General features: G+C 36.8%; 1 protein-coding gene across 2 annotated transcripts in view; it reads right to left on the bottom strand.

The window, feature by feature from the left end:
- LOC135708411 (hemicentin-1-like) overlaps positions 1–23,259 on the bottom strand; it is a 404,140-nt gene that overhangs the window by 70,872 nt on the left and 310,009 nt on the right. For both annotated transcript variants that reach the window (XM_065230515.1, XM_065230522.1), the window contains exon 7: positions 22,891–23,035. In XM_065230515.1, coding sequence (XP_065086587.1) covers positions 22,891–23,035 — 145 coding nt within the window. The remainder of the gene's footprint in view (positions 1–22,890; positions 23,036–23,259) is intronic.

Here is a 23,259-nt window from a genome sequence, read left to right as displayed (position 1 = left end):
GACTCCAACTTGGATTTTTATGAAAAAGTAATACTTAAAAAGAACCTAATTTGAACCACGTGCAACTTTTTTGGGTTATGATCGATTCGTTTGAAATCCAATAGCTTTCACGAAAACTTACATGAACCATCTAAGCTGATGAAGCCAAATGATTATGATCAAACCAATCTTCCAATACTACAGTTCAATACGTTTGTCTTTCAATGTTTTTATTTATTTTTTTTATTTTCAAGTTTCACGGTGACATGATGTAAAATAATCACTATTTTCAACAATTATTCCTCATTTTAACCCTTATGGCAAGTGTGTAGGAAGTTGTGATTAATTTCGGACTCGCTAAACATTGTGATTAATGTCATTCAAAGTTGCGACTTATTTCTCATAGGAGTACATCTTTCGGCAACATAGAGGTGGTGCAATTTCAAAAAACCAAAATCGACCGCGTTATGAGAAGGGGTCAGGTTTTGACCACTTATGACTCTGTCAATAGCGGATGAATTTTTATTCTAAATAAGCCAATCGATTGAAATTAATTCTAAAAATCTACTAAAATGAACACTTTATCAATTTCCAATATGTCACTATTAAAAATTACACAAATTTCCAACTCTTGCAATGGTGATCTAAATTGTCACTGATTACCAGCAAAAAGCGCTTTCCCTAACACAGATTTCAAAATCGAATTCCATCCGGTCTCGCCGAACGGTGCTTATTTAATCACCGTGTGGTGGTGCTGTCCGATTGGTCGTCATCAGCATCAGCAGCAACAGTGCTTTCGGTGCGTGGCGTTGAACATTGTTCTCCAGTACACAACGAAAGGTTGCCTGCAAGCAGAGAGCTGCAGCCCACATGAGCGTCCATTCACTGAAGAAGGAGAAAGAAGCCGCACCGCTACTGATCAGATCCTGTAGCTCTTCGTGAGTCGCTGTGGGCCATCTATCCCAAGGGCGTCACCCTCGTTCCAAACAACAACATACGATGGTTATATGTCTATTATCAGAAAGCGTTTTTTTTTCAATGATAGCAATGTGTTTCAACAGTTTTTGACTACAAAAAGTTGAATCGAATACATCTTGTCAAATGGCAGGATTCTACAAATTTGTCTTACCTCAAGATATAGAAATAAAAATAAGTCCTGAATTGTGTAAAGTCCATGAACTTTTATATCTGTCTGTTATAAACCTAAATCAATACATCCAGAATTTAAAAAGTGTCTATGTCAAATTGGTGATTTTTAGATGTTTGTTTAGCATTTTTTTTTAATTGCCAGTAATCAAACTTGAAATGCAAATTATTTAAAGTAATAATCTAAAAGAACAAAATTATACAACCAATCAGACGAGAGGTCATGAAAGGGTAGTACGTTTCAATATTGCTATTGAAAAAAAAACAATCAATTGCAAAAATAATCCTCGCCTACCATAGTAAGAAATCTTGCTGAAATTGTGAAGTTTTTACCAACGAAAGTATATGATTGAGGATATATCTAAGTTTGACAGAGAGTTTGATTCTATGTATGGTTTCTTAATTCTTTCCAGATATCAATAGAATCAAGTTTGTTGATGGGTGGTTCATGAGGTCAATTTTCTTTTGATTGATATTTAATATCATGGTCATTATATTTTTTCCTTGATTTGTTTTCCGTGCTTACCACAAATGCTATCGACGGCAGGGAGGCAGCTCCCACACCTGGACCCTACAATCGACTCATCAACTCATGAACCGGGTACCAACGGCTTTACTTCCCTTCCGAAGGACGGCGTGATCAGAGATGTTACTGAATGAACCCAAGCCTGCTGGAGTGAGAGATAATCACGCTTACTACTACACCACCGGTGCCGCTCATGGTCATTATATGATTTCATAGCTAATCAATTTAATAAAATATAAATTATAAAATGATTGCGATACGCTGCTCAAATGGAAAAGGTAAAGTTCTACTATCTTCCATTATTGTGGTTAACAAATATTGAATGAATTCCATCGTCCGCACGATGACAATCTATAGTCATTCCCAAAAACATGTATGTAGCTTCTCGTAAAAAGAAAAAAGAGCGACATAAAACTGATTCGTTTTATCTCACCATGTGTCCCTTTCTTGGTGCTGTTCAGTTTGAAACTCTGTGGAAACTGTTTGACTATAGTATCAGTTGTCTGGCAAGCGAGCTAACCTACCATCCTGTCATGAGCTGAAAAAAACGCTAACATTTCCAACCGAGCACACCACCCACACCCACACGAACCGTAAAAAAGATAGCAAGTGTCGTGAGAAAAAATGGGAGTGTCTGGAATGAAGCGAAAAAGCATTGGAGAGTCTAGGATAATATTTATGTAGGACGCTTTATTTCAGATATTTCTTTTTATGCGCCGAAGAATGCGGTTGTGCACCGGGATGTGGAGCCACCATACGATCCAATCCTGTAGAAAACAGTGTTTTCATTCGAATGACACTTTATTTTGTAAACTATTCACAGCCAACAATGAGCCTCAACTTAAGGGCTCATGGATATAAAATAATACGAATGACTTCTAGCGCTTTCGTTGAGAAATTCGGTTTATAGCTTAACCTATTATATGAAATTGTATCTCAAAACAAATTGCATTGAAACGCACCATCCATATTTTCATCTCATGTGCATTCTTTCGTTCAAGATACGGCAGAATAAATTTATTCTACTTAAAACTTGTCAATCGATTGTTAGTCAAGCCAGTGTGGATCTAGATACTGGTTTACGTGTTGATCAAAAATGGTCGAATATTAATTTTTTTTTTAGCATGAACACCATTGTTGAAGCCTTTTTTCTTATTACCGTGGACTTCGTTAATTTGTCTAGTTCATGGAGGCGGCGGGTTCGATGATTCGTGATCCGGTCTACAACATATTTCGAGTTGGAGATTTTCTCGACTTCCTTGGGCATAGAATGTCATTGGTTGACATACAATATTCACCCCAAAGGTTTGGGTTCAATCCCAGCCGAGGTTGGTGAGATTATTCTGAAGTATAAACATCTCTGGTCACGTCTTCCTTCGGAAGGGAAGTAAAGCCGTTGGTCCCAGCCCATGTGTGTTGAATGGGTGCGATATCCTACGCAGGTGTGGAAGCTGCCTTTCTGCACATTCGGTTGCCGTCAATGGATGGCAATCGATGTCCGTCGGTGATTGGCACTAGATTGCGGAACAGAGACCGACGTTAAATAAAAGAAAGAAGACATACAATATGTGCCATAAGTTTGAGAATTTTCGCATTTTTTGTATGGTGCATCCTGAAAGTGTTTTTTTTAAGTGCCCCTCACCATCCCTCTCCAACGAGGGAGTTTGGTAAAGAGAGATGATCAAACCGATTTGTACCTTCCTAAAGTTGTCCTTGCTCGCTTTCTACTCTCTATCTACAATTTTGCCGTACTCTAATGGAACTATCAACTCGAGACTTTCATCTCCTCATCTATCGTATAAAAATTACCACTTTAGTCTGTAATTTGAAATTAGCTTCTTCAACTATGTAAATCGTTGACTTCATGCAGAAGTAATACAAAACATATAGTCAAAGTATATTTATAATGCTACTTTTTCCTAATTAGTAAGAAAGGAAGTTGGGAATTGTGCTGCGAGTTTTGGTCAAATGAACTCTCTTCAGAATGCCATTTAAATGTTTGATATAATTAACTAGGAATTCCCTTCACAATCTCCAAGGTATCCTCTTTATCTTGGAAATCTCCTCATAATGCACCATAAGATCTCTCCAAAAGTTCCTAGGAATTAATTGAATAATCCATTGGAATTCCTCAAATTCCTGCCTGGTAAATTATTTTAATACTGTGATAGCAGCTGCTTCCTCTCTCTGCTTCCTATGGCTATGCTTATGTTGGTCTACCGACCATACAATTATTTTAATTTGCATTTAGCTACCTATCTACTACCATAGATCAAGGTTGCAAATACTCATTACAGCTAAAAAAATGTTGTTCGGAATTATGAGATAATCAAATGCTATAAATATATCTTACTAGCTGAGTGTGCCCGGCCTTGCTCGGGATTCAATATTAGCTTGAGTTTACGCACCAATTAAAAAAAAGGATGCTATATTTTACGTAGCCCCCCTTTATCTAAGGGGCCACCCCTTATGACCTCCACATGCCAAATTTGGTTCCATTTGCTTGATTAGTTCTCGAGTTATGCAGAAATTTCTGTTTAGTTTGTATGGGAGCCCCCTCTTACAGATGAGGGAGGAGTCTCAAACCATCATAAGAACCTTCACCGGCCCCAAAAACCCCTGCATACACATGTTCACGCCGATCGGTTCAGTAGTTTCCGAGTCTATAAGGGTCAGACAGACAGACAGACAGACAGACAGACAGGAATTCATTTTTAAATATATAGATAGATATTTGTAAAATATGTGTTTGATACATAAAACTTGTGGATTTCACTTCCTGATATTCACATTCAGCGATTACAAACTCGCTCACTCACTCACAAAGCGATCGGCAAATCGCTGATTGTGACTCGTAGAAAGCAAAGTTGAGAGGTTTTATGTGTTAAACACATATTTTGTAAGCTCTTCTTGTATCTTACAAGTAAAAAATGTATTCATAGCATCTAATTATATAATAATTCTGAAAAACAATATTTTAGCTGTAATGAGTAGCCATGGATAGGGTTTCTTTTATTTGAAAGAAAACTGGGATAAAATTCAAAATCGTTGTACAGATAAGATTCAAACACATACCGTAATGCACCGAATACCGCATGGTTCGTTATTCCAGAGATTGTGATTTGAATAAAATATAATGTCTATATGAAACATAATAACAATACATGATGGTTTTGAATGATACTCAAAAACGTGTTATTTTGAGCATGGTAGGCATTGATAATCAACTATTAAAAGCGTTCGGATTTGACTAAGGTACACGCAAACCAAAAATCTATTACAATAAATGTTAGTTCCGTTTCCTATCATCCTCTGTTCATGAACATCGCAACGAATGTTAGGAATTGACCATGCAAGCGATGTAATGGTTTTTTGTCTTTTTTTATTTCGTGTTAGCGTGGATATTTCGACTATACCAGTAAGCTTGTAGAACGACGCACATTGTAGAACATTGTAGAATGACGCACACACTTGTCTCGAATCTCTCCAGCAGAAAAAGCATACGAAGTCGAGCATTTTTATTTCGTGTTGCATCTACGCTTTCGACTATAGGTACCAGTAAGCTTGTAGAACGACGCACATTGTAGAACATTGTAGAACGACGCACACACTTGTCTCGAATCTCTCCAGCAGAAAAAGCATACGAAGTCGAGCATGCGAGAAAATGAGCGCTTCATATTTGCTTTTAGGCTATCCATATTCAGGAGCATGGAGAGAGCAGTGGAGAAAGCACAGGTCTGATAATCGCGCAACGTTCGTGGTTCGAGTCCAATCGGCAACCAAATTCCTATTTTTTTTTCGACACAATAAATTTACCTCACTAATACACTCTACATTTTTCGGCCTCCAATTTTCTTGCATTGGACCGCAGCAAGGTATATCGCATCCTCGGTTCATGCGGTCTCCACTTACATCCTCTGATGATGAATCCCACATAATTGTAAGCGAATCTTACATCCACCGGTTGGGTGTAGCAACTTACCCCATTGATTTCTTCTTGCCCTCGGAATATGGAGACTGGAGCGGAAACAGACGTCGTTTACACGGATCTCAAGGCTGCATTTGATCGAGTTGATCATGCTATTTTGCTGGCTAAACTGGATAAGCTTGCTGTATCTCAGGACTCCATTCGTTAGTTGAAGTCATACCTGTCAAATCGAGAGCTCTGCGTGAAAATCGGAGCAGCGCAATCAAACTCTTTCAGTGTCCCGCAAGGTAGCAACCTAGGACCGTGGCTGTTTTCAATATTCATTAACGAGATTGGAGTGGATTGGAAGGCTTTCATTCTTTCTATGCTGATTACAAACACTGGGGCAGAATGATACTTTTGCTGGACAAAACATTCTAGCGCTCCACCTTTGCTCCACCTTGATTGTATATTTGGTTTTGAAATGATATTTTTTTTAGCGGATAGCTAATCCAATCATCTCAACACTTTATACGTTATAAGTTGAAGATCATGAACGTGTCCAAACATTGAAATTCCACGAACGGATTTTGTCAGGTTTGGACCTTTTTAATACGTCCGGAAGGTGCTGGACAAAAATGTTTTCGCAAATCGATTTTCTACGCAAACAATCAATCTTTGATGAGGATTTCACGTCTAAGTAAATCCGTTGGTCCCCGGTCAATGAGTTGATAGACTAATAGGTAGGGTCCAGGTGCGGGAGATTGGTATTTAGTATAGTATAGTACTTAGTACGGAAAACAAGATCGACCGAAAACCAATAAAAGGAGAAAAAACCTGAAGTGAGATCCTGTTATTGAAACTGCCGAAAACATTAGAAGCGCTCAATAACATATTTAAGCTCCATTCATGTAACATTAAATGCGGCAAGGTGGTAAAACATGTAATTCCCTAAAAACCATTCTTAATTTTCCGCAATGGTCAAAAACAGATTTAGTTGTTGAAGAATTAACAAGCACAATTTGCGCGAATCATGCGATAATCGTGCACCGCTCCTTCAATTTTATTCAAAAGTGAGTAAAAAGTAACTCACTTTGGTTAAAAGTGGAACTACTCTAAACTGTTTTATATTTTTTTATAAAACAATCATTTGAGTTCCTTGATAAAATGCTACCACAAGTTCTCTTGATATCTATTACTGATAATTTTATATGGGACAGCGTGGATGCGTTTTCACATGGTAATCATTTTCCCAATTTTGGAAAATTACAAGGTCGTGGATAACGGTTACATAAATTTGACTTAAATTTATCCGTTATCGAGTGGCGTCGCGTCCACATGCACGACACAAGTGTAAATAATTTAAAAAAAATGCGTTTATATTTTAAAAGATTTTATGGCCACATTATAGCTGTACTTCTTTACTCCAGTCCACAAGTGACCATGAATAAACTATTTTATAGTGTGGCTCAATTGAATCTTCGACCTTGGTTTGCTTCAAAAAGGATTAAATTCAGTTCGGATGGTCTGCCTAATCCCTAATGTATTGATTTCTAAGCATGTCGATATCAATACCATGACAAAACTCGCAAGCTTTTTTGGGTGGCGGATGGCAAGTTTGTGAATGGTCAAATGCCTGATGTAAGCCAAGCAGACCTTCTATCACCTCTTGAAACATACCACCAATTTTCCACAATACATGGCAGTTTGAACCACTAGTTGTAATTGAAACTTTCAGCGTCACACGTCAAACGGGAGCAACACGGAAACAGCAGTCTGGTACGCTTTGGACGTGTATCATACTTGCAGATCGGTATGAATGTGTGAGTTTAAATTAGAAGAACATTTGTGATGTATGGGTGCCTAAAGTGTGCATTTCTTGCTGTGCACTTGGATATCTGATTGCAGGCAAAGAGAGTAATGGAGAAAGAGAGCGCAAAAGCTCGCTCTCACCCTCTTGTCAGTTGTAAATCTCTCAATCAAATCTCTCTGATGGTTGCAGCGGTGCGCCTGTACATACTTATGAGCTTCCCTGGTCCATTCTGATAGTGTTGTTCTGATGAATAAAGAGTTGATTAATTCAAGTTTGCTACCCAGGGGACTTCATGAATTTTCTCTAGGTTATGAAACTGTTTTGTATCAAAAAATGTTTTCGGAAGTGTTTGACGGATATTCTTCATCACGCTTCAGTCGAAAGAGAACTCTTCGACTTCCTTCCCAGTAAGAATTGTCGGTCCGATGCGACTCCGATGAGAAACCGATGCATCGGACTATCGGCCTGACGTAAGTCCGATAAAACAGTCCGATTTGACCCCTTGTATCGTGCTAATTTGCAACCAAAACATCGGAATTGTAGACCTCGAGAGCGTGCTCTCGCTCGGTTTGTAGCACTGATGTGACTCCGATGTGGAACAAAATTTTGCATGGCGCATCGGGCTCTCATCGGGGTGTCGATTTTTGCTTTTGAGCGTATTCCTATCAGAATGACACTCCGACGTGAAGCCGATGCGGGGCAAAATTTTGTTCCTGGCATCGTGCTCGCATCGGGGTGTAGATTTTTATCAAATTTGGATAGGGTAGGGAACATCTACGGCATAAACGCCCATTTCCGTCATATCCAGCGGAAACATCAAATAAATAAATAAATTCGCCGAATCAATCGAGCCCTTGGTATGACAGTTTACTTCAAAAGCTACAAAACAATTTATAATTATGAGAACGCATCAAATGAATGTTTACATTCATTCTTCTCAAAAACAAATCAAGTGCGCCGAGCGACACCATTTTTCAGCCTGCACTCGTATGCCGAATGGATTTCAATGGCATTTCAATGTGTTCTGCCGGAATTGAAACCGTATGACGGAATGGGCGTCAAATAGTGGTGTAAGGATTTTATCATTATCACAACAATTTGTTACTCATTTGGTAATCAACCGATGCGATTGGTAAATCCATTTAGAAGTTGATTGAAACATTCTACTATTTGTTAAGTGGTTAAGAGCAAAAGTGTATTGCGCTTACTATGACGTACACTAGGGTATTTAACCCAATTGTTATAAGAATTAGCATAATGAATATAACAAAAAATATAACAATAATGAGAATAAGAATAACTATACTGTAATAATAAAAGAAGGAATAACAAAAATAAAGAATAGACGTAACAAATAAAATAATTTGAATAAATTAAAATTTAAATTTTCTGAAATTGTTCAAAAATCACATTTTATTTTAAATTATGCTAAATGTGATGAATCTACACGCTAGGAAGTTCTTTAAATTATATTACGTAATTTTAGCACAAGTGGAAAAAAATTCGATTTGACACATAGATGAAACAGCTGGGTTTCCAAAATCGAGATCCATGTGTAATATGAATAAGCATAATAAATAAAATAACTACCGTAATAATAAGGGTTAGCAAAATAATAATAAAAGTAAGCATAATAAGATGGCGGACTATAGTTACACTGAAATTGGGAAATATTGTCAAATACCCCACAATATGGGTATTTTTGGAATCAGAATGACGTGCAGAGACCAGAAATAGATATCTAACGCCGTTTTGAAATCCAAGATGGCGGCTTCTGGATATAGAGAAACTTGGAAATACTGTCAGATAACCCACAATATTGATATTTTTGAAGTCGAGTTAACGCGTAGGGTCCGGAAATCAATATCAGATGCTGTTTTAAAATCCGAGGTGGTGGATCTGATTAGAGACAAACTTTACAAAACCGCCAACTACCTCACAATATGGATAATTTTGGAATCGGGGTGACGTGTAGGTACCATAAATTGATGACTAACGCCTTTTTGAAATCCTAGAGGCAGCTTTTGCTTAGAGATAAACTGTGGAAAACCGGTAAATAAAGCATGGCAAACTTAGTAATGGACTTTTTTTTGCTTATTACAGCGCTCGTAGTAGACGTATTGCGAAGCTTTTGACGTGTATTTGTTGACATCAACAATAGCAATAACAGTGTTTTTTGAGTTTATAAAACGCTCTTGTTTTGGAGTCAGTAATATTAAGGGAAAAGTTCGAGAATTTTGAGTAACCAGGAATAGTATGCACTTGAGTGAAAACCTATTTCAAATCCGATAATTCATATTTGAAATAGACCCAAATCATGTTGTTTCATTACTAAGTGGGCCATGGTTTACCTCACAATATGGGTAGGGTAGGGGGGGGGGGGGAGAGGGAGGCAAGATAGGTCACCAAAGGATCATGTGATATCTTTCTCTGTGATGTTATTCGGGGGCTTTTAATGGTATACTCTGACAGAATGAAGTATCATGCAACCCTCCTACAAGAAAAAAATGTGATACATAATACTTTTTTGAACAAGATTTAATTTTTTTATGTGGCCTTTGAATAAGCGCGGAGCAAGATGGGGCAAGAAGGGTCAGTCACCAAAAATTAAAATTAAAATGTTAAACCTTGTGAAAACATTGAGTGTATGTCAACAATGATGAAAATGCAGGATAAAATTTAATGTCGGCAACATCAATACTTTTACCCATTATCGTCAGCGACATCGGCCTTCGCGTTTCTGCGGACATCGGGTGGCCAACATTAAGCATTCTTAGACTTTATTTACCCCACCCACACGATAATAGATAAATGATTTGACGAAGTCAGCATTTACCATGCTCAGCAAACTAAAAAAACAGCTTCTATTCACCTTTTTTCAATACATTTTTAAGATAACAATTTATAGAATGTATATCACGACCAAGGATCATGATTAGGCTACTTTGTTGGCAGTTTTATAGAACTGAAATTAATTTATCAGCCGATAGTGTACCGTCTGTCTCGCAATGCCAAAAACGTCGCAATAAGAGACCAGCGGAGAAAAAAAAACATGAATTTGGCAACAAGATAAACATCAAAGTAATCCTGGCATCACTTGCATTTGTAACTGCTTGCGAGTGACTTCGCCAATGCACCGACGATCGAGTACATGAGTGATTGTTAAACGATTTCAGTACTCCTCCCTAATTGAAACAAACCATTTGTAAACATTTCAGATTGGAACCGCTTTTGACAGTTCGATTGGAATCATAACAGTGTCTCCGCTGGTCTCTTATTCTAGTGTTTCTAGTCGCAATGCACCTCAAATCCAAAACAAAGCTTAGGTTGATAGATGGCCTATTCTGCTCCTTTCAAAATGATTCGTTTTGCCGCAGTAAAGGTGAAACAACATGTTTTTTTTATTTATTGTAATATTTCTATGCAATATGTCAATCTTTGTATATGATGCGATGGATTAATAATGTATGTATATTTAAATACATTTTTTTTTTAATTTTAAATTAGCGTATGGTTCACCCTGTCACGTTTTGCTGATGGCGTGTATTGCCTAAGGAAAGCTGACATTTTACTATGCATATTTTTATAGAAAAAAAGGAGAAGGGTCTGTGCCTAGGGGCAAGAACAGAAGCTTGACGTAGGACCGCTAGTGGACGGAACAAATGTGAACATTTAGTTCTTTTAATTGATCAATTATCGTAACTCTTTCCGTTTTTTGTTTGTAGGCGTATCAAATTTGTAGTATTTATTTCAAAGAGAAAGGTGATGAAGAGAATCCAAGGGACTGTCAACTTGAGTATTTTCGATTCATCTAATCGACTTTAAAAGGTGTATTTTGAATTTTTTGTTATTTATGAATTTTTAAGTTTTGTGCATTTTGGTATTTAAGTGCATTAAATTCACCCCTCACAGGATTTCCTTCCGAATTATATGAATGGGGCCAGGCGAAAAGTATCGTTTGTGCAGAATATGTAAAAAAGGAGGGACTTAGAGATATTGAACTCGTGAGGGCTAATTTTCTCACAAATTTGATTTTATTGGCTTTCTGGGGACTGAATATACACCCAAAGCGAATTATTCCCACTTCTCTCAAATTTTATATGGATTTTTAACACTTCCTACCAGCGTGTTCTGGAAAATGGTCGGACGATGATTAATCTCACCAATACATTCGGGCCTACAATTCCACACCTTCTATAGAGACCAGGTTGAGCCTTGATAGCTAGCTGCTTGCGGGAACTGATGACCTTGACAAATGTCCAAATAATACTCTTAACAAATTTATGGTGGTCCTGAAAAGGACCGTTTTGTAGTGATGGTTGAGTAATGCTGAGCTGAGCACGACGAGCTACTGATTCCGATCCAAGCCTAGTGGTGGGACTTCTCCTTCCTGATCTATGGTTACTCATATGAGCTCTGCAGCTTGCTGCTTGCAGGCAGCCTTTCGTTGTTGTTGTTGAAAGCACTCCTGCTGCTGCTGCTGAACTGGACACAACCACTTATGGTGATTGAAAGAGCACCATTCAGTGGGACCGCATCGAATTCGATTCTTAAGTCTGTGTTAGGGAATGCGCTGTTTTCAGACATTCGGTGATAACTTTGATCACCATTGCAACAGTTGGACATTTGGTATTTTTCAATAGTGATAGTGAGATTGAAAATTAACGAAGGGTTCATTTTAGCAGATTGGTAGATAAATTTCCAATCGTTTGGCTTTTTTTTTTGTTACCTTTGGTTTGTTTTTTTTTTTTCGTCGATCTTGTTTTCCGTGCTGAGCACCAATGCTACCGACGTGCCAGAAGGCAGCTCCCACACCTAGACCCTACCTATCGACCCATCAACTCATGAACCGGGGACTAACGGCTTTACTTCCCATCCGAAGGAAGGCGTGATCAGAAATGTTATGCCTCAGAACATCCCGGCGGCGCCGACTGGGATTGAACCCAGGCCTGCTGGGGTGAGAGGTAATCACGCTTACACCACCGGCGCCGTTTCAATCGTTTGGCTTGTTTAGAATTAAAATCTGTCTGCTATTGGTCGAAACCTGACCTCTTTTCGTAAGGCTGTGCATTTTGGTTTTTTTTTTAAATTGCGTGGATTCTATAGATCCTGTGGAGATCTATCTAGCCCTGATGTATGTGTTGGTAGAGGGAAAAATGTAAACTTTGCGGGAAACGATGTCTTAACACTCGAAAGCAATTTTGTGAAATATGTAGTAAAACGAACCCTAGCTAGTTCTGCATGTTTGATTTTATTTATTTGTAAAGACGGCGGGAAATACCAGCTGGCGATTTGTTTTTATGATAGCTCCTTACTTGAAAACAGGCAAAAACTCACAAACAGGCTGCTTTTTCATGGTATACAGTGTGATAATTCAATAATCAATAAATTATCTCAACATTTAGTGGCAAACCATTCATAAATTTTGGTAACATACAAAAAAATCTATAATCAACATTAAATTTCATATGTTAGCGCCGATTGAAACAATCTTTGTTTCAGTATTGTTGGTGATTGGATTAAACGAAAGAAACGAATCGTGCGGAATGAAAGCCGAGGAAAAACTAATTGCACCAATATATTCAGTCCTACAATTCCACACCTTCTATAGACAGGTTGAGCCTTGAAAGCTAGCTGTTTGCGGGAACTGATGACCTTGACCAATGTCCAAATAATACTCTTTAACAAATTTTTGGTAGCGCTGAAAAGGACCGCTTTGTAGTGATGGTTGAGTAATTCTGAGTTGGGTGTTCAACACAGATGAGGCTGTCGAGCTGTATGTCGTTTGGAGCGAAGGTGACACGCTTGGCATAGATAACCGACCCGCAGCGACTCACGAAGAGCTACTGATTCCGACCCATAGCATAGCGGTGCAGCTTCTTCCTCCTTTGATGGTTGCTTATGTGGGCTCTGCAGCTCGCTGCTTGCAGGCAGCCTTTCTTTGTTACTGGAGAACAATTTTCAACGCCACACGCCGAAAGCACTGCTACTGCTGCTACTGCTGCTACTAATTTCGACGACTGAACACCACCACAAAGTGGTGTGGTCGTTGGGAGCGTGTGGTTCTGAGTATGGCGATGAGTGTGCAAAATATTACGCAATTCCATCCTCCCTATTCGCACACGCCTGAGGATCGGAGGGAATGCCACTTCGACTTGTTTCGTCTACTTACTACTCTCTGACGACTGTGCTGGGGAAGCAGCATATGCATGTAGGTAATTGGTGGATTTGTTAGTTAATTCGACGCTTTGGACAATGCTGGACATTTTTGGACATGTTTGGACATTTGCCAGTTTTTCAATAGTTTCTTGTTGAAAATCAACATTCAAAAGCATTGTGCGTAACCATATTTCTGATCGATTGGTGATAAAATTATTGAAATTGGACCAGGGGCGGCTGAGTTATTAACGTTCAAAATCTTTCTTAATTTGTTACATGTTCCATTTTCGGTTTTCACAAAGTGTACCCCATATGGAAATCAAAGAAGTAGTCCTACGTCAAAAACGGTTGATTACAAAACATTAAAAATTATTCATAGCAAATCGATTCCATTTAAGACACCATGAATAAATATGATTGTGCAAGAACAAAGAAAAATAGACATGAAACTATCACTGACTTATCTTACCCCTCTTTACCCTATTTTTGGAATGCAGGTGACGTATAGGGACTAGAAATTGATATTTGACGCCATTTTGAAATGCAAGATAGTGGCTTCCGGTTAGAGCTAAAATAAGATAAAGCAGTCAATTTTCATCGATAACTGATCCAGCCGAAGCAAACACATTAGAATGTAAGTCAACCGACGAATGCGATCCACAGAGCTTGGCATAAAGACAGCCCGGTGAAGGGTTGGTTGGAAATGCTAACATGAAGCTTTAGTGTGATAATTTATTAGCTAGAGAATGATCTTTAGAAGAGGGTGGGTGGATAGTTCCGTTAGAGTACGGCAGTATGAAAATTGAATAGAAGTTGAAAATGAGCGAAGGGCCATTAATGCGACAGTTTTTTAAAGTCAGACGCACATCTTTTGCCTAACCCGTACGATGTACGCGATGTGCGTCTGACTTTAAAAACTGTCGCATTAATGGCCCTTCGCTCATTTTCAACTTCTATTCAATTTATTAATTACGTTAATTTTTTTCAGTTTATTCATCATTATACAAAAAACGATCGGTTGTTGCTCTAACCTTAAAAACTCATCCCAGAGTAATTGATTTATTCTATTTAGTTGAGCTTTGCAATAAGTTGATTCACTGACCGCTTTTTAAATTACTATTGTGAGAGTAATTCTCCGGATTTTTGGTTGGTTTTAGTTTGATATGAGAGTTGCTTTGGGATGAGTTTTAGAAGAAGATCGTTGCAAATATTATCATTAGGTTGTGTCAAATATGCATGGTGGATCACAGCTCCCTTATATTTCATATAAATATTTAGGTCCTCAACAATTGCGCCAAATTTATACGAATTTGGCTACGATTTGAATTTGAGGGAAAATTTGAAAGTTTGTTTGGAAGAATCGAAATAAAAGAATTCATCTACCTGTAGTAAAATCAAAAATACATTAATCTTCCAGCAATCGCGGTACGCTGAGTTTACGTGTAAAAAAACATACTATTCAAACATGACTTTTTTCAACAACATCCATGGATATTTAAAAAAATGTGTAAACATCACTAGAATGAGAAAGAGTTAATTTTAAAATACAATACAAATCCGGAAGGGCGACCCCGGCGTAGTGGTTAACATCCATTCCTCTCACGCCAAAGTCACGAGTTCGAATTTAACCCCCGGGCCCAAGAGTGTTAAAGTGACTATTATAAAAAAAATCCTATCCGAAAAATTCCTAGACCAGACCGGGATTCGAAACCAAGCCGCCTCCAGCATGGTCTTGCTTTGTAGTCGCAGCCTTTATCGACTGAGCTAAGGAAGGCCCTGCTTTATACCTACAGGTATAAAGAGATTGAATATATGTACCAAGCACTAAGCCTTAAGTATCCTTGGCCAATATTTAGTAAGTTTTGAATGTTTGGAAGTTAAATGCATACACTGGAGTCGCTTTTTACGCGGGTGATACGTCCCGCGTAAAAAAAAACCGCGTAAATTCCGGAATCCACGTAAAAAAAAACCGCGTAAATTCCGAAATCCGCGTAAAAAAAAACCGTGTAAATTCCGAAATCCGCGTAAAAAAAAACCGCGTAAAAATAACAGTGTAAAAAAAAACCGCGTAAAAAGCGACTCCAGTGTACTTTTATGTCAATTCCCATACAAAATATGATATTCTCCCACAAATCCACATCCTAACCGCATTCGTTTAGCTTCCACTTGGCATAGAGACCTTAATACACATCAAAAAGCATTGAGAAGTATGGGATTTTAATGTTGACTCACCCTAAAGATCAATTTAAAAAAAAAAACAGTGATACTTACCGAGCTGTTCAAGTTTTTTTTTTAATTATTTCGTCAGTATAACCTATATTTATTAAGGGATAAAAATAATTGAATAACGATAAAAGGATGAGAATAAATAACATAATGAAATTATTCACGGAAATACGATAGAATTTTGTGAAGTCATTAAAATTTGCAAATCGATTTACGTACTTTCGGTCATGCTTGGTTCCATATATTTCTCTGCATTGGTTCTTGGTCTGCAAATCAAACTTAGTCAATAATACGTTAACTTATACTTTAAAATGATGTCGTTAACTTACATTCTGGTGTATCAAATTGAGAAAATTGTTCTTCCGGGACTTAAAAAAAAAATCGGAACCGACAATGAATTTTTTGTAATCGTTTTAGTCGAATATTGAAAGCGGAAAACATGACAGAAGGGTCTAACTCAAAACTTAAACAATGACTTGGATCATCGGTTTCTTACGAATGACAACACACCCACTCAAACTAACTAAATCATCTGACAGAGAAATGTTTGTTCTATGAGCTAGTGTAGTCAGATTTCGTGAGTGTGTGGTCATTCAAGAGAAATCGACATGCAAAGTCATTGTTTACCGTTTCGAGTTATACCCTTCTGACATGTTTCCCCTATTTTGTAACATTTCAGGACAGGAGCACGACAGCTTATTCTCTCATTTTTTCATTTTACTTTGCATTCTACTCTCTTCTTCGCTCAGTTCAAGCAATTCCACTCGCGAAAAGCAGAGAAGAGTAACTCTCCAGCCCGACAACAGCTAGTTCGTCCGACGGCATTCTTACTGGGTTGCGATAAAAACGAGAATAAGTTGAGTTTTGCAATTCCTCCTACTTCGGTTAAAAAGGGCCAAACAAATTATGTTTACACAAGATCAGCGTTGGAAAAGATCGCGATATTTCACGAAGTTCACCAAGGGAAAAGTTCGCGAGTCATTGTGAGTTGTGGTGAACTTTTCCAACACTGCACAAGATGATAGGCCCTTGCGTTAGGTAGTGATTCATATAGTAATAGAAAATATATCCTTCGAATTCACGCAGCATTGATAAAAAACCTCAAAAACTAATATGTGGTGGAAAACTATAACGAACAAAGTTTGGTGCACAGGTAAACAAATGAGGCACGCGACGCCTCTGCCGTTATCGTCAAATCAAGTTAACCCAAAGGTGAGTTAATTGAATCAATATGTCCTTAAACATTTATCAGAAAAACCAGATTATTAAGTTGTTAAATTTTGGTGCATAAATAACTTAAATTTTGTAAGTAGATTGTTTGCATGTAATAAAGTCGTAATCGAAAATGTTGTTTTAAATCGTGACCAACATACTTTTAAATAATTTAGTGTCCCCAAATCAGAATTGTGCGTCCAAATATAATATTAAAAACATTAAATACTCTTGGAAGGACCGTTAACGATTGAAGTATTGAAAATCATTTCGTATCGAGCACTCGGGTGACTCGGTGTTGCCGAGTTTCAACACAATACGCGATTGTGCATTGAGTTTGTTGATCCCCACGTTTCTCACCGATACAAAGTGCAGTGTTTAGAAGGCTTGATGACGCGCATTCTACCCAAAATGAATCATTTCGGAATTATGAAACCATCGGAAGGACCTATGTTGTATTTGTAAATTACAAGTAGATGTTGCAAAGTTGGTGTTTGACATATTAAACCTGTCAATTTGACTTTTAGAAAAACACACTAGGCCACAAATTTTTACAACACATTAAAGAATATTAAATCCATTTAGAACAATCTTTAGAGGTATATTGGTGAAACAACTTTTAATTAAATTGATGTTTTTTTTTACTTTATTATTGTGATTATCAGCCGTAGGTTAAAATTTTCATTGAGGTTATATAAAACAAATAAATACCAAAAACTCTAAAAATAAACTCAGAAGCCTGAGATTAGTATGTGAGTATGGAAAAGGGTTTCGGAAAATGAAAAAAAAAGTTATGTACTTAAAAATCAGTTTTGCAAAAAAAACAATTCAATTGTTCAAATAACAATTATTATGTATTATGAAAATTGTCATCTTGATTTTTTGAAACGGCGTACATGCAAAATGGTTCTTGTCTCGAAAAACGACCGTGTGCAAAATTTGGGCTTAATCGGACGTGATTTGAAGTGGTGCCTGAATTGATTTAGTGTTAACTCGAAAAAAATTGTGTTGTCTTAATTTAACTTGTGAACAACGGCTAATATTCTCTAACTAACTCAATATCCTCCATTTTCAATACTTTTACGGTGATATTTAACCTATACAGGGTGTTTGGTTCCAGGTTTAATATTCTGTTAGGGTAGATAGGGCTTCCAAAGTTATGAAATAATCCCCATGAAGCATAAGGTCGGAAAAGACTGTTAAGGTTCTATGTTTTTTTCTCATATCCAACTTTGGTTTGCTATATTTTATCAATCTTAATGTGTTTTTTTCTGATTTAAACACACCAAATGAAAGATTGATGTTTTATTTATCAAAGCTTCATGAAGAGAAACTCGATTAATATTATTTATAATACATCAAAATTGAAAAGAATATTTAAAGTTCTAAAAAACTGGTCAAAATACGTACATTTTTGTGTTTTTAAGTAGAAAATTTTCATCACAGTTAATTTATTTGTTCTACAAAACATTCTCCATGCAGTTTTCTAGATTTGTGTTTTTGGTAGTAACCTTGTAGATTTTATAGTTTCTTCATAATTATTGATTTAAAACACCCATGAACAGTTTACTGGAAACGCCTTATGGGCACCCTATTCATTCGGTTATTGGCGCATGGTGCATTGGAATGTGCTAGATTATTATTGTAAATGCTGAGATACATTCTTAATTTTTGTTTACCGCACATCATCTGCGCCGAAAGAAAATGTTACTGCGGAGATGTTTTGCGGTGTTGAATATTTTTCAGTTTCAGTAGAACACACGAGAGACACCGAATCGGCGAATCCTGAGATCAGAAGGGAGAAAAGTAGGTAGTGGTTATAAGTCGATATCGGTTTGCTGCGGTGCTATTTAGATGGAGGGCTCAGCCCGAAATGGAAAATGACAGGTGAGCAGGAACTGATGGTCTCCATTGTTGGTGAGTTCTTTGCCGTTAATGTTCTCGAACAGTTCACTTTTTTGCTATACAGAAATTCAAAACAAAACATTTTATGGGCGGATTTTGACAGTTTTTGACCTGTTTCATATGACCGGTAGGTGTATGCTGGTTACAAATGCCGTACCAAACTGATTTCCTACGCAATTAATCTACCTTTGATGTGAATTTCGCTAATAAACACGAGAAGAATTTCTTATAGCAAAACTTGCCATAACAAAATGGGCACTTCATTTTAGTAAACAAACTAATACTTCTTCCTTGTGTGTCACTTTTCATTCAGCTCTTAGGGGCTGGCTAAACTCGCAGGACAAGAGTGTTTTAAAACATCCAGTGAATTTGAGGAGTTTCAGCAAACCTGCTTCTGCATGCTGCTGTGAAGAGGCTAGCACCCGCGCCTTTTATGTCGTAATGAGCTGTGGTTCGAATTGGCAAGGGAAGGGTCTACAGGCTAGTGAATGCCATCAACCGTTTCTCATAATTAAATAATACATTATTTAATTATTTCTGTTCACAAAAATTGTCTCATAATGCAGATAACTGTTTTATATCTGAGTCCTCATAATGCATCAAAGTAGCATACATGTTTAATGGTTCATTACAACACCGAACACTACTAGGACAAACGCGATCATTCTGAATGAATCTTGTTTCCGATTACTAAAAAAATGAGAGGCAGAAATAGACATTGTTTTTAAAAACGAGATCTGTAATTTTGAATTCTGCGGCAGATTCGATGACATGAAAACTTCAGAAAAAAAAATAAGTGAAGAGAGGGAAGCCAAAACGAATTTCCAAAAAAAAAAAAGTAATTTTATGCTGATGGGTTAACTTTTTGTAATTCAATTCAATGCTTTTCTGTAATTATGACCAAAAATTGGAGAAATACTTGATTATTTCTTTAAATTTGCGTGGGTAAATTTTTCGATTTTCTTTCTCTATGATAAACTTAGATAACAAATGTACAATTTTTTTCCATTAGTTTTTTTTTAACCAATTGCATCAAACTTTGATTTTATTTAATAACTTAAGAGGAAAAATACGACCGCACAAATTTTTGAGTTAGATGCATACAGCCTAAAGCAGCAAGCCACCACGATGTTTGTGTATAGGGAAAGTCCCCATAGCTGATAGAATTTCTGGGTTACATGGATTGACTTTGAAGTACAAGATATTTATGAAATAAGCCATTGCTTACATTTCTGACACTGGCCCATATGAAGGCTCAGTGTCGAATAACGAAAATTTTATTTTGACAGATCGATGTCCAACTACATATACGACTTATACCACTGAGGAAACTCAAAAAAGGGCTCAACTTTTAGTCAGCAGTTTTGCATGAAGTTTCACATATGTTATGTGGTTTATGGGAATGTTTTGTTATGTCTTTTCTCGATTCCGATCAAGCTATGTCCTCATCCATGTATATTGCAACAAAGCAGGCAAGCAATATATCATTATCCTTCTACCACTTCGATCGAGCTATGTTACAGAGCGAGTTTGTCATGGTAGTCGTAGCAACCGCTTTTTCTGTATCGTTGGTTGCTTTATGTGTTTGGATTCGCTGATTCCGATCATTCCCGAGCAAGAGAAAATACCTTAAAATAATACCTCAAAAATGTTATACGAATAACGAACTAATAATTAATTTAGTTTTTGACGGATAACAGTCGCTTTTTTATGCCAGAATACCATAACTTACTATTTAAAAGGTCTTCTAATACCAATACAATTACTCTTTGTGGTGTTATTGTCTAAAGACTGAAAGATCACATTTTGTTATTTTGATATTTATTTAATATTTTACAAAATATTTCGATGAGTGAATAGGATCAAAACAAGGTTTTATACCACAATCATACCAAAATAAGGTATCATAACACATTAAGATATTCATATGTTATAGGATAGTTATCCGTTTCTGCTCGGGTTAGCAAGCGATCAAACGTATCACAATTTCTGGAAGAGCTCAAAATTTTCTCCAATCACCTTAAATAAATTTAAGTTTTCTTTTTAACAATTTAAATAATTGAAGATGCTAATTTCAAATAACAGACTGTAGTGGTAATTTTTATACGATAGATGGAGTAGATGAAAGCATAGAGTTGATAGTTCCGTTAGAGTACGGCAGTGTGAAGATTGTATATAGATATTAGAATAGCGAGCTAGGACAACTTTTAAGGAAGGTACAATTCATCTACTCCATCTATCGTATAAAAATTACCACTACAGTCTGTTATTTAAAATTAGCATCTTCAACTATGTAAATCGTTGACTTCACGTAGAAGTAATACTAAAAAACATATAGTCAAAGTAATTTAAATAAATTAAATATGGATGGGTTAACAACAGATTATTCTGATATTTTGTATTTGGAGATAAAATATACCTGGGTATCCGAAGAAATATTATAAAAATAAATAAATAACGACAAGCTTTGCCCACTGTGAAATGTCGCAGTACATAAAACAGTATTTCTAGGTGCATAGCAGCTAATTGATCACATATATGTATAGTGCTTGCCTCGATAATAATCAATAACTACCATAATACTTAATAATTTTGTTCGGACACTAAATTTCTGATTAAACATTGAATTCACATTGCAACATAATAACTAATTTTGATGAAAATTTACGACAATATACGATCTTCATGAATTTACAAGGCATTTTAATAATATTTTGTCTTGATAATCAAATTTTTGAAGAGTGTGGATTTAAAGACTAATTGTTCGGATTTCGGTGCAATACGGTATTTAATTCACCGTTTTTCTGGAAAAGATCTTCAGAGAGGAATGATTTACGTTTAAAGAAATTGACCATGTAGATTTTCTGATAGTGAATTTAGAATCAGATTAAGTTCAATCAATTCAACTAAAAATGAACGATTCGACTGATGGACAAGGATTTATATCATTTTAGTGTAGTGCTTCAACTGCCTCAAGTTTGGCCGCACTCTATGATTAATCATGACATGAGTACTGAAAGTAGAGCAAGGAAGCAGAGGAAAAATCGATCGTAAATTTATCGCCTCATTAAGCATTCTATCGGATACGATTTATGATTGCTCCATCTACGCTACAGAAACCAGATCTATATGCATACGCAACGCAATGAGCCATATCGCAAATGTTCACAGCCGCTTCTCAGTGGAAGGTGTTTTTATTGCGTTCCTCCACATCGTTCAGCTTCATTTTTTTTTTGCTTCATCATATCATGCTACGCTCCTCAATACACTAGCTGAAAATGACTGCACTAAATTTGCTTAGTCGATCGACTGAATCCTTGGCGCAGGAAATGTTTCGAAAAGGTGGATATGTATTTTTTTTTCTGCATACTCATTCTGTTTGCTAACTAAAAAATAATAATAACAGCATTGAACTCACTACAGTTGGACTGTTAGTAAACATCTGATTGAGATGTTTGGAGGAGGAAAAATGTGAAGCATTTCCAGAAGTGAAATTAATTATTCAAATAAGCTTTTTTCATCACGTTATGCTTGTTTAGCTCCCCCTCACGAATTTTTTTTTCAGAAACTGTCTCAGAGAATAAAAGAAATGCTATTACCAGTAACAAAAAATATCAATGAATGGAAATTGCGTTTAATGAACAGAGTAATAAAAATCGCAGGAGACGTTGGAACGAAATTGATTCAAAAGAAAATGGCTTCTTTCTTCCCACCGCTCATTCTATCTTTCAATTTTCCACCTTTCTTTGATTGCTTGACTTCCAATAGGGATCAGGAAAAAAAAAATCCGTTGTCTGGTGCACGTAATGAATATTTTTTTTCATCGTGGTGCCTCACCTCAATCAGAGCCGATGCCACGCAGATGATTATGATGATTCGTCGATGATGAACAGGAAATTGGCACAAAGGAGCGCACCAATAAAAAATATATAATGATTTTCTTCCCCTCCACTCAATTGTAGGTTCATTTCCCTGATGCTGCATGCGCTACAAAAGAATGCAAACAATAACACTTACAATGCACCACGAGCCTCCATTTGTCTTCAATGCTACTGTTGGGAATGAGACTGTTTTCCGCCCGGCAGGTTAAGTATTTTCCATCGTCGTCCACCGTTGGTACGATAGAAAGGACGCTGAGCGATTGATTGCCGGTTTCTGAAAACTGTGGAGCAAAAAAGCATAATGACAATTTAATATTCACGAATTAGGAATGAAAGCTCTTCAATGTCATTTAACATTTAAATCACTTTAAACTAAATAGTAATTAAATTGAAGAGCAAATCAAACATCAACAAAAGTAGCATGTTCTCATTGGCCATGCTTCATTCGTCATTTCCAATTTTTTTTTTGCTATATTAAATTAACATTAGTTCATGATTCATCGTG

The sequence above is a fragment of the Ochlerotatus camptorhynchus genome, unplaced genomic scaffold (genome assembly GCF_037179485.1).
Source record: "Ochlerotatus camptorhynchus isolate MF236.1 unplaced genomic scaffold, CSIRO-AGI_Acam_v1.1 ptg000028l, whole genome shotgun sequence".
In the NCBI taxonomy this organism is placed as follows: domain Eukaryota; kingdom Metazoa; phylum Arthropoda; class Insecta; order Diptera; family Culicidae; genus Ochlerotatus; species Ochlerotatus camptorhynchus.
Note: the sequence above shows the minus strand (reverse complement) of the source record. Positions and strands in the feature narration are given on the sequence as shown.